This window comes from Conger conger, chromosome 2, assembly GCF_963514075.1.
Source record: "Conger conger chromosome 2, fConCon1.1, whole genome shotgun sequence".
NCBI classification, from domain to species: domain Eukaryota; kingdom Metazoa; phylum Chordata; class Actinopteri; order Anguilliformes; family Congridae; genus Conger; species Conger conger.
In genome coordinates, this window is record NC_083761.1 from 50,316,187 (window position 1) to 50,328,994 (window position 12,808).

Consider the following 12,808-nt stretch of genomic DNA (forward strand, 5'->3'; position numbering starts at 1 on the left):
TTGGCACCAACTAGCACATATTCACACTGTGAAAATGGGTTGATGAAAATCACACTAATGAAAATATTTTCATGACAAAAAGTTAAACATTTATTCATACTTAAATTCACAACAAAACATTTAAAAAAAGGTAATATTGCTGTGCTTTTACGAGAGAAAAGGGAATGATATGACATTGGTTAGGTCTGTTAGACAAAGTCTACATATTGAAGTATAATGAATACATGGAAGCATATTAGTGACTCATCTAATGTCTAAAGGTGCACAAATTATTTGCACATTTATCTAGCATGTATTTGCAGGAATGTATTGTGAAACATATTTAACAGCCCAATGATAAATGGTGAACTAGTGAAATAACAGGACTAGAGAAAATTGCAATATCCAGTCATGTGATTGTTTCTGTGAAGGAAACTACAGACACCCAGAAAACTATAAGGCACTTCTTTGCATTTACATACTGTACTTTCACCTTCCTGGCAGTCATGGGTTTGTTCCCTGTATCAGCATCCCATCCAGTGAGGCCACAGAAAACACAAGCAGCAGAATGATGTCCAGTCCAACGTGGCACTCTTGTCTGTGTCACAGTGCAGTGCACATAACCTTGTGAGGGTGTGTAATGTGAGGATCTATCTCAGTGATAGTGCTATGAGTAGAGAGGCCAGGACATTGGTCAGCACTACAATATAATTTGCCCTGTCTTTAGGTGCCCGGCTAAATAGTTGAGCCTCTGGCACTGTAGTTCGGATGAGATCAATAAAAGCAGACACCTTCGCGTACACACCTGGCCGATTTTCCTGGGCACAACCCAGGCCAAAGCTCACAACTCCAGCTTGCACCCAAGTCCCATTCACCGTGGGACATACGAGGGGTCCCCCAGAGTCCCCCTGAGAGAGGAGGTGAAGAGTGAAAATTAGTATATTACGTACACCACTCAGGTGTATAAATGCCATTAATATAAATAACATTTAGAAGAGACAAGTGAAGAACCAATGAATGACAACATCTGTTTCAACTTTTACCCATTTAAATGCACAACTAATAATCACTTCATACATACAAGCTAGTTAAGGCACCACAATTGGTGCATGAATGAGACCCGTGTTTTTGGATCGAATTTGGACCATGCCAGTGCTGCCTGCAGCTGATGGCTCCATAGGGTGACATGCAATTTGGAGATAGCATCATCAGGGTATAGGAAGGTTAGTGGTTAGTGCTACGGAGCCCTTGGACTACAATGCCATAATGGACTACAATGCAACTCCCAACTCTTCCTCCAGACTGCAGCGTGAAAACAACAGCTGGTGACACCCATGTTTTTCAGAGAACCATGGATGTCTTCACTTTCCTGAATTTGCAGGAGATCATGCATGAACAAGGCTACAAATTGTCAATCGGATATTATAAATTTGGATGGGAATTGTTCAACCCCAAAATATATATATTTGGTGCAAGACCAATTCCTTTGTTTTTGCAATACATTGAATACATTTGGGGTTGAGATAAAGAGAAACACGAGACAAGCTTTTATTTCCTGGTATTTACACCTGATGTGTTCAACTACTTAGAACATAGCACCTTTGGTATCAGCCAACCCCATTTTTAGGTGAGCAAAAGTATTGGAAAAGACAGTATTTAAGTAAATCACACCATATATTTGGAGCTTATCCCTTTTCCCAGCTTTTAGTGCAGCTTCTTTCAGTTTTTTCACCATATCCAGGGCAGACAGTGTTTTTCATCCTGCTGCTACCATCATCATCAATAAAGATTAGTGAGCCCACTCCAGGAGCAGCCATGCAAGCCCATGCCCACATATGAACAGATCTTTCCCACACTTAGGCCTTTTCATCACTTTGCTAGAGGTTAGTCTTGGTCTCATCAGTCCGTAAAACTTTGTTCCAGAACTTTTGTGGCTCATCTCTGTACTTCTTTCCAAATTATATCTAGCCTTCCGATTCCTACTACTGATGAGTGGTATGCATCTTGTGGTATAGCCTCTATATTGCTGCTCTCTTAAGTCTTCTTCGAATGGTTGAGATACCGTCACCTCTGCCCTGTGGAGATTGTTTTTGATGTCACTGATTTGTTTTGTGGTTTTTCTTCACAGCTCTCACAATGTTTCAGTCAGCAACTGCTGTTGTTCTCTTTGGTCAACCTGTTCGATGTCTGTTGCTCAGTACAGCAGCAGTTTCTTTTTCAGGACATTCCAAGTTGTTGTACAAGCTCTATCCCTGATGCTTGTGCAATGGCTCTGGTCGATTTCCCCTCTTTTCTAAGTTTCAAAATGGCTTGCTTTTCTCTCAAAGACAGCTCTCTGTTCTTCATGTTTCTCTATCTTTTCTAACACAAATGCCGTCTTCACAGGCAAAACCCAAGACTAAAATCAAGACATTCATAACTATTTATTGTTTTCACCAATCAATCGATCAGGACACATCTTGGCAACAGGAAACACCTGTCAGTCACATGTTCCAATACTTTTGCTCACCAAAATTAGATGGTGTGATAAAAAAAGGTGTTATGTTCCAAGTTGTTTAAAAATCTCAATAAAAATACCAGGAAATAAAAGCTGAAATGTGGATCCCTCATCTCATGTTCATCTTTTGACCTCAAACTCAATTGTCTTCAGTGAATAGCAAAAACAAAGGAATTGACTTTCCTGTTCCAATTCTTTTGGAGGGGACTGTATGTCTACTACTTTTAACTCAACCTAAACAAAGAATGAGTGAAAGAATGATGTAGAGCGCAATACATTCAATAGGCATGCACAATATGCAGGTTGATGACATTACAGTGCAAGTAAGGTTGTTGATACCTGGCAAGAGTCCTTGCCACCTTCTTGCAAACCAGCACAGATCATATCAGGTAAAATGTCCACAGTTTCAGTAGATTGGACCTGGTACATCTCCTGACAGGATGCCTGCCCAATGATTGGTACTTCCAGTTGTTGAAGGGTGCCTATCCCTGGCAGAGAAACTAAAATAAAAACAAATGTACGAATGATTATACTAATGGAAGGAAATACAGTGCAGTGTCTGATTATTTTTACATTTTGGCTCATGCACATTGAAATTAAGCAATGAATAATGAGGTGAAAATGACACCTTTAATTTGAGGGTATTTGGCCTATTGGTGTAGGAATTACATCCTTTTTTTAAATATACAGTCTCTCCATTTCAGGGGACCAAAAGTAATTGGACAGTTGGCTTCTCAACAGTTTATGATTAGTCAAGTGCAGGTATAAGAAAGCTTTCATTATCTGGGCTTTTTATTGCCTGTGGAATCTGTTATTCACATTTCTCAATATGACTATGCCTATGACAGTCAAGGAAACAATTACAAGGTTGAGAAAAGAAAAAAAGTAAACTGGCAGAGATATAGGTCAAACAATAAGCTTACCAAAATAGACTGTTTGGACCATCAAAAAGAAGAAAGAGCATCGGTAGGCCAAGGAAGACCTCGTCATAAGATTCTCGTCATAATGAAGAAAACCCCCAAACACCTTTCAGACTGATGGCAAGAGCAAAGTGTGGAGGCTAAAATGAACTGCCCAAGAACCAAAGCACCCATTATTTGTGAAACGTGGTGGGGGTGTTCAGGCATGAATGGCTGCAACAGTTGCTGCCTCATTTGCCTTCATTGATAATGTAACGATAGCAAAAGCAGAATGAATTCTGAAGTGTACAGAAGCATATTTAATCAAATGCCTCCAATCTCATTGGATGGTGCTGGACACAGCAAGGCAATGATTCCAAACATGCACCAATGCCCTCTTCTTACAGTGGGGCAAAAAAGTATTTAGTCAGCCACCAATTGTGCAAGTTCTCCCACTTAAAAAGATGAGAGAGGCCTGTAATTTCCATCATAGGTACACTTCAACTGTGAGAGAATGGGTGGAAAGAATCCAGGAAATCACATTGTAGGATTTTTAATGAATTAATTGGTAAATTCCTCTGTAAAATAAGTATTTGGTCACCTACAAACAAGCAAGATTTCTGGCTCTCACAGACCTGTAACTTCTTCTTGAAGAGGCTCCTCTGTCCTCCACTCGTTACCTGTATTAATGGCACCTGTTTGAACTCGTTATCAGTATAAAAGACACCTGTCCACAACCTCAAACAGTCACACTCCAAACTCCACTATGGCCAAGACCAAAGAGCTGTCAAAGGACACCAGAAACAAAATTGTAGACCTGCACCAGACTAGGAAGCCTGAATCTGCAATAGGTAAGCAGCTTGGTGTGAAGAAATCAACTGTGGGAGCAATTATCAGAAAATGGAAGACATACAAGACCACTGATAATCTCCCTCAATCTTGGGCTCCACGCAAGATCTCACCCCGTGGGGTCAAAATGATCACAAGAACGGTGAGCAGAACCACACGGGGGGACCTAGTGAATGACCTGCAGAGAGCTGGGACCAAAGTAACAAAGGCTACCATCAGTAACACACTACGCGGCCAGGGACTCAAATCCTGCAGTGCCAGACGTGTCCCTCTGCTTAAGCCAGTACATGTCCAGGCCCGTTTGAAGTTTGCTAGAGAGCATTTGGATGATCCAGAAGAGGATTGGGAGAATGTCATATGGTCAGATGAAACCAAAATAGAACTTTTTGGTAAAAACTCAACTTGTTGTGTTTGGAGGAGAAAGAATGCTGAGTTGCATCCAAAGAACACCATACCTACTGTGAAGCATGGGGGTGGAAACATCATGCTTTGGGGCTGTTTTTCTGCAAAGGGACCAGGACGACTGATCCGTGTAAAGGAAAGAATGAATGGGGCCATGTATCGTGAGATTTTGAGTGAAAACCTCCTTCCATCAGCAAGGGCATTGAAGATGAAACGTGGCTGGGTCTTTCAGCATGACAATGATCCCAAACACACCGCCCGGGCAACGAAGGAGTGGCTTCGTAAGAAGCATTTCAAGGTCCTGGAGTGGCCTAGCCAGTCTCCAGATCTCAACCCCATAGAAAATCTTTGGAGGGAGTTGAAAGTCCGTGTTGCCCAGCAACAGCCCCAAAACATCACTGCTCTAGAGGAGATCTGCATGGAGGAATGGGCCAAAATAGCAGCAACAGTGTGTGAACCTTGTGAAGACTTACAGAGAACGTTTGACCTCTGTCATTGCCAACAAAGGGTATATAACAAAGTATTGAGATGAACTTTTGTTATTGACCAAATACTTATTTTCCACCATAATTTGCAAATAAATTCTTTAAAAATCAGACAATGTGATTTTCTGGATTTTTTTCTTCTCATTTTGTTTCTCATAGTTGAGGTATACCTATGATGAAAATTACAGGCCTCTCATCTTTTTAAGTGGGAGAACTTGCACAATTGGTGGCTGACTAAATACTTTTTTGCCCCACTGTATGTTTTTTTTGCCTTTGCCTATATCTGACTGTTTTTTTTATTTATTATTATTTTTCAGCCACATGATTTTGACTTTTATTGGACACAACACCAACACCAATCAAAAGCCTAGAATAAAACTAGATACTGAAAGCTCTTATACTTGCACTAAGGAAGTGTTGAATACATTTACTAATCAGAAACTGATGTAAAGGCCAACTGTCTAATGACTTTGAGGGACTGTGTAAAAAGGGATGCAATTCCTACACATGATCTGATATGTAAATACCTTCAAATTAAAAGTGGCAATCTGCATTTAGCCTTATTCACTGCTTCATTTCGAATCCAATGTGCTGTGGTACAGAGCCAGAAGAACAGAAATTGTACCCCAGCCCAAAACCTATGCATTGTACTGTCATTATATCCTCTGATGTGGTTCCTAAATTTAGGAACAATTTAAAGGAAACCTCTTCATATAATTTACATGTTTGTCCACTCAAGTTGAAAACAAAAAACAATAAAGGGGCTTCTCTAAAGAAAGCAGTGTAAACTGGTGGAATTTAAAAACATTACATCACAAATCTAGAAATTCAACAAGCTTGTTCACTCCTACATGGTTTTGAGAAAAAAATCATTCACTGAAAATCAGTGTAAATCATTGATCCAATACACACTTATATACACACACACTCACACTCACGGAGCACTTTATTAGGAATTAGGATTACGAATACTGGGTAGAGCCTTGATTTGCTCTCAAAACAAGCTCAGTTCTTTGTAGCATGGATTCCACAAGATGTTGAAAACATTCCTTTGAGATTCTGTTCCATGTTGACATGATTGCATCATGCAATTTCTGCAGATTTGTCAGCTCCACATTCATGCTGCAAAAATCGCTCCTGACCCGTATATACATCATTGTATGCATTGCACTGCTGCCACACAATTGGTTAATTAGATAATCACATGAATACGTAGGTGTAATAAAGTAAAAATCAATTTGTTCAAATTATATAATAACTTGGATGTTCCATACTGGTTTCATCTAATCTCAATCTCAATTTGCTTTCAATCAAACTCTTCACTCACCCCCATCCTGGATATGCCCCCAGCCAGTGACATAGCACCGCATGCCACTGGGGAAAAAGGTATCGACATCAGGAAGGCAAATGGGCAGGATGTGATCTGACCAGGTGACTGGGCTGGCTAGGCGAACCAGAGCCACATCACGGCCCTGCTGGGGATCTGAATAACCTGGCGGCACAACCACCTGACTCACACCACTGGAAACTTCAAACTGATTGAAGCCATTGAGCTGGTAGCGACCCATGTAGAGTATGTAGGAGGACACATCAGAGGGGCTATAGAAAAACAAGATTTTAGGTACAAATTAGTAAGGGATGTGCACAAAAAGCCTACACTGACATAGAAAGAAGAAAGATGCCTACTCTGGGAAGCAGTGAGCCGCAGAAAGCACCCACTCTTGAGTGAGGAGCGACCCTCCGCACACATGGCCATGCTTGATATCCTGAACATCCACCTGCCATGGCCAGGCTCCATCAATTGCATCAATTCCCCCAACAATTCGGTTCTCCAAGAGGGGTCGACCACACACTGCACACAAAAGTGAAATATTAGAATTACAAGATTATAATAAAACATTAAGAATTAATACTGTAATGATAATTACCTTGTGCAGCACATGTGTGCAGACCTATGAGAAAGATGAGGGAAAAAAAGGTTATGCATCATGACACATTACACTTTCAGTATCATTCTGAATAGAGTTGTTTGGAAACCTAACAGAATAAGGGTGTCTGGAAACCTAACAGAATTTCTATAGGGAAACAGGTGCTGGTTTGTATTATTTTATTGCGGTCTGCTTTGTTCCACCGGTCCTGTTCGTTCTGTAGGCCTTTTTTTCCCCCAAATTTTTTAATTAATAATTTTATTGAAAACTTCAATAAAAGTTTCAAGTTCCAGTAATAAAACTAATTTCTATTTCATTTCTGTTACATCCGTTGCCTATAGCCATTGAGCAGCGGACAATGCATAATTTGACCGGCGTTACGAGCAACACCTAACTCGAAGTTTGATGATGCGGTCATTTTACAAACTACGAAGTAAGCAGTAGACTCACCTAGACTTACTGCCCAGATAAGTATCATCCGTAAGCCCGGATCCAACATCCTTTTAAGAAAATAAGGACATGATTTACACCAGAAACCCGTAGCAAAGCTCAGCTAATGCATCATGACAGCCGCAATGGTGCTGTTGTTCTCAGAACCACAAGTCGGCTCATTATGAAAGCATATTCGAAACAATAGCGAACCTGTGGATAGCAAAACACCAAGCCGTTTCTTCCAAACACGAACTCCTCCCGTCAGCTCAACCGAATATAAATCTAGAAGTGTTTTACGTCATCAGATCAGGCATCTGCGCTGCACCTGTAACAGCCGTGTTTTTACAAACTTTACAAAATAATACTACAAAATGATTTTCAAGTTAAGCGTAGGCTATCTGACACTCACAATTTCGTGTATCTTTAAAAAAAATTTCCTTTTTTACATGAACTACTCAGAAAATGAGCGGAAAGTAGCAAAGGAATGTGGTTAGACCAGAAAAAAGAGTGGAAAACTACCTGAGAACACATATCAAACTTGTTTGACGGAAGCAGCCAATCAAAAGGGTTGCTCAGCTTACCTCATATCCGTGTTCTAAACAAATAATTTTCAAGTAATTCATTATTTTACAATTTCAGGACGCTCTCAATAAATAACGTCATTAACGCCTCTCTGCGGAGAATTAGAACTGGATAATAGGGACTATTTATTTACCGTACTGTGCAAAAGTGGGAGACTGCCCTTTGTTTATTTAAGTTCTAGTCAAATCAGCCATTCAGTGCATTTTCATTCAGTGTTAGAATGCAGTAAACATAGGCTATTGAACACATTTATTGCTATCTTAATTGATTAAAAGTTCAACGGGAAAGATCACATCTAATTAGTCTATAGAAAAGTTACAAAATCACTTGGTATCATCCGTAAAATACATCCTTTTGTTCACAGTTCTGTCTTTTAACTCTGTACTACAGCCTCATTGAACCTTATCTCCTATAATATGGTAATATGGGTCACCTCATACACCACCTCTCTTCACAGAATCTTAATTTTGCTTAAAAACTTGTAAGATTAATTACTCATTCTAACCGTTATGAGCAATCTTCTCCACTTTTTGCTAAACTGAATATACTGTACGGTCAATTTTTTATATTACCATTCATATAACATGCTCTTTCATCTACAAATACATGTATCACCCAGAATCCCTTCCAAAATCTCGCCAGGATCACACAAAATATGGCAACAATTTTCATCTCCCTCTTTCACTCCTCTCATTGTCAGTTTTCAATTCAGTGCAGAGGTGCAGTCATGGAATGAGTATACAACCATATTACAAACCGCCACATCTCTGACTTCAAACACAGGTTAAGGTCTAGCATAGTGTGCACAGAAGATATTTTTGCCAGGAAAGTTGGTCACCTATACCAGCCTAGCCCAGAGGCTGAAAATAGCTAATGCAGAGATATATATAATTATACATTACATACATTTGCTATTGCCTAAAAAGTCACAATGATAAAAAGGTATCAGAAAGAAAATGTATTAATAGTACTGTGCAAAAGTCTTAGGCACCTGTATAACATTCTGTACAGATAAGATTCCTTCAATTAAATCAATGAAAGGTCCTAAATAAACATACTATACATTTTACATTACATTTTAGCAATCTGGCAGAATAGTTAAAAACTGAATCAAATCAATTTGTGACCACCCTTCGGCATTAAAACTGCATCACTTCTCTGAGATAGCCAACACTATCCTGCAGTTCTATAAGACAATCAGCAGGAAGGTTGTTCCAAGCATGTTGAAGAACTTGCCACAGTTCTTCTGGTTGGCTCCTTGCTTCTGATCTCAGATAGCCTTGATCAAGTTTTTATGTAAAAATTAGTCAATTGCTTACAGCGATATGTTACTTTTTTAAATTAAATACAAAAATGTCTCTGTAAAATTACATATTTTGGAAAATGAATATTTGGAAATCTCAAATGTGTTTTTATACTAACACACACAAAAAGATAAACATATATATAATAAAGTCTAGGGTGCCAAAGACTTTTTTTTTTTTTACATTACGTGGCATTTAGCAGATGCTCTTATCCAGAGCAACATACAACAAAGTGCAAATCAAACACAAGAACAAGTGCAAAAGTGGACCTGAGAGGACAGTACAGTTCCGAGTCCTAGTGTAAACATACAGAAATTCAGAACCCTTGAAGAGTACAATCAACTTTCAAACTAGCATACCACAGTTGGCAGCTAGAATACAACAATACAACAGCCAATAAAAACAACAATACCTATACAAGTAACGATATCTATACATAAGTGCCATTACGGTCTAAGGCTAATCACGGTGATTGTGAGTTGGGGAGGGAAAGGTTTAGCCTGAAGAGATGGGTCTTCAGTCTGCGCTTGAAGGTGGTCAGAGACTCTGCCGTTCTGACATCCACCGGGAGGTCATTCCACCACTGTGGGACCAGGACAGCGTGAGCGTGAAGTGCAGGTGTGGCGAGGGGGAGGCGCCAGACGGCACGAAGTGGCAGAACGGAGGGGTCTTGTTGGTGTATAGGTCTTGGTAAGGGATTGAATATATACAGGGGCTGATCCTTTAACTGCCTGGTATGCGAGCACCAAAGTTTTAAATTTGATGCGAGCCATAACAGGCAGCCAGTGGAGGTTGCTGAGTAGGGGGGTGACATGTGAATGTCTGGGAACATTGAATACCAGACGGGCTGCAGCATTCTGGATGAGTTGTAGGGGTCTGATGGCAGATGCTGGAATTCTCCGGATGTTGTACAGGAAGAACCTGCACGCCCGGGTCACCGTAGCGATGTTCTTGGAGAAGGATAGCCTGTTGTCCATCACCACTCCAAGGTTTCTTGCACTAGGGGATGAGGTCACTGTGGTATCCCCTAGTGAGATGGAGAAATCAGAGAAGGGAGAGGTTAAAGCAGGGATGAAAATCACCTCCGTCTTATCTGGGTTGAGCTTTAGATGGTGGTTGCCCATCCAGCTCTGGATGTCTCTCAGGCAGGCGGAAATATGGGTAGAGACCTGTGTGTCTGATGGGGGAAAGGAGAGAAAGAGTTGGGTGTCATCGGCATAACAATGATAGGAGAGAGGAAGGAAGAGAGTTGGTTGGGGGCGGCTCGTTCAATGGATTTGGATAGAAAAGGAAGGAGAGATACCGGACGGTAGTTTTGAATGCAGGAGGGGTCTAGAGTGGGTTTCTTTAGGAGTGGGGTGATGTAGGCCCTCTTGAATGATGAGGGAAAGCAGCCAGAGGACAGAGAGGAGTTAACAAGGGAGGTGACAAACGGGAGGATGTCAGGCGTGATTGCCTGAAAGAGGTTTGAGGGGATAGGGTCCAGGGCACAAGTAGTAGGGCGGTGGGAGAGCAGGAGGTGAGACACATCAGCATCTGTAAGGGGACAGAAAGAGGAGAAACAGGGGGCAGACACAGAAATGGAGGCAGGCATAGAAGTGGTGGTGGTCGCGAAGGTGCTGCGAATATCTGCAACCTTCTTGTCAAAAAATACTGCAAAGTCATCAGCAGTGAGTGAGGACTGAGATGGTGGGGGAGGTGTGCTGAGGAGAGAGGAGAAAATGGAGAACAGTTGACGAGGGTTAGAAGTGGAGTTCTGGATTTTTGTTTGGAAGTAATTTCTTTTGGCAGTGGTGATAGCGGAGGAGAATTCCGCCAGGAGAGACTGGTAGGAAGACAGGTCCGATGGGTCTTTTGATTTCCTCCACTTCCTGCACGTAGGCTGGGCCTGGAGGAACGTAGAAGGTCAGAAACCCATGGGCTGGGAGGGGAGGATCGAGCAGGCCGGGAGACAAGAGGACAGAGAGAGTCAAGGGCTGAGGAGAGAGAGGAAAGCAGCACGGAAGATGCGGAATCAGTGGGTAGTTTGGAGAAGGGTTCAAGAGGAGGGAGGGAAGCGGTGACTCTGGGGGCAAGGGAGGAGGGTGATAGAGAGCGGAGGTTACATCGGACAGAAACAGTGGGGGTGAGAGAAGGGGAGGGAGGCAGAGGGGCTAGGGGGATGGAGAAGGAAATGAAGTGGTGATCGGACTTGTGTAAAGGGGTAACAGTGGGGTTAGAAGAGGAGCAGTTCCTCAGAAAGATCAGGTCGAGAAGGTTTCCAGCCTTGTGAGTTGGGGGAGAGTGCTGCAGAGAGGTCAAAGGAGTGAAGGAGTGGTAAGAAGGCAGCAGACTGGGAGGCTTCCAGGTGGATGTTGAAATCTCCCAGGAGGATAAGTGGGGTGCCATCCTCAGGGAATGAGCTGAGTAGAGTGTCAAGCTCATCAAGGAAACTTCCCAGAGCACCCGGAGGACGATAAACAACGACAATATAAAGTTTAACAGGGTGAGTAATTGAGACAGCGTGGCATTCAAAGGTGGATAGGGATAGGTCAGTGAGGGAAATCGCAGAGAATTCCCACGAAGGGGAGATCAGCAAGCCAGTGCCACCTCCACGGCCAGAGGGCCGGGGGGTGTGTGAGAAGGAGAAGGAGGATGAGAGGGCAGCGGGGGTGGCGGTGTTCTCTGGTGTAATCCAGGTCTCGGTGAGGGCAAGGAACTGTAGGGACAGGAGGGAGGCATAACCAGTAAACCAGACTTCTGCACCTTAAAAGGTACAATAGGTAAGATTTTTGGGCTAAAACATTGTAAATCTATTCCTATCATTGAAAAAGGCTCACTCACATGTTCACTCACCCTCTCACCTGTATTTATTCGGGTTTCAAAATATAGTTGGCAGCCCAACACTTTGTATAACTGTACAATAATTCAAGCTCATTGGTTGAAAATTTGTTCTAATTGCCACAGCCAATGGCATTTCAACATCAGCATGTTTACAGAGAAGGGGGAGGGATAAAGAGTGTTGCAGTTTGAAGGCGTTTGTTGCTACTATTCCTCTCTGGACCGTTAGAAGTCCGAAATTACCGATTGTACCTTTAAGGCATTTAATGTGATTTCTCAACAAAAAGAAATGGCATACACCTTTGCTGTGGACCAATTTAGGTTAAAACTGCAGTGCTGTAGTTCATTTATTCAATTCACTATGCACAGTTCCATTTGCCATTTGTATCTTTCACGTCTTCAGATCCTCTCTACACTGGATATACCACTCACCGAGCACTGTATTAGAAACATTTTTTACTAAAATTTTTAAACCTACTTATTCATGCAATTATCTAATCAGCCAATTGTGTGGCAGCAGTGCAATTAATACAATAATGTTGATACAGGTCAGGAGCTTCAGTTAATGCTCACGTCAACCATCAGAATGGGGAAAAAATTAGATTTTTTGAAAAAAGTGATTGACCGTGGA

General features: G+C 41.7%; 1 protein-coding gene across 4 annotated transcripts; it reads right to left on the reverse strand.

The window, feature by feature from the left end:
* Positions 1-66: 66 nt before the first annotated feature.
* Positions 67-8,021, reverse strand: LOC133114095 (serine protease 27-like). Of its 4 annotated transcripts, XM_061223310.1 has the most exons (9): positions 7,881-8,021; positions 7,682-7,796; positions 7,490-7,539; positions 7,040-7,063; positions 6,798-6,963; positions 6,439-6,710; positions 2,816-2,976; positions 785-887; positions 67-577 (listed from the first exon to the last, which is right to left on the reverse strand). In XM_061223310.1, exons 3-9 carry the CDS (start codon positions 7,536-7,538, stop codon positions 504-506), a joined length of 849 nt encoding a protein of 282 aa, XP_061079294.1. In that variant the 5' UTR covers position 7,539; positions 7,682-7,796; positions 7,881-8,021; the 3' UTR covers positions 67-503. The 4 variants fall into 4 exon arrangements, with proteins under 4 accessions (XP_061079294.1, XP_061079273.1, XP_061079278.1 ...); XM_061223289.1 differs by having other exon boundaries at positions 67-887; XM_061223294.1 differs by lacking the exon at positions 7,881-8,021 and having other exon boundaries at positions 67-887; positions 7,682-7,854.
* Between the last annotated feature and the right edge of the window lie 4,787 nt (positions 8,022-12,808).

Bases quoted from the DNA above. Each gene is read 5' to 3' on its own strand.
- LOC133114095 (XM_061223289.1), bottom strand. From the start codon at position 7,538: ATGTTGGATCCGGGCTTACGGATGATACTTATCTGGGCAGTAAGTCTA. The intron at 2,977-6,438 runs GTGAGTGAAGAG...TTTTTATTTTAG, and splicing joins GGGGCATATCCAGGATGGGG to TTTCTCTGCCAGGGATAGGC. The intron at 888-2,815 runs GTATCAACAACC...CTCCTCTCTCAG, and splicing joins GTGGCAAGGACTCTTGCCAG to GGGGACTCTGGGGGACCCCT.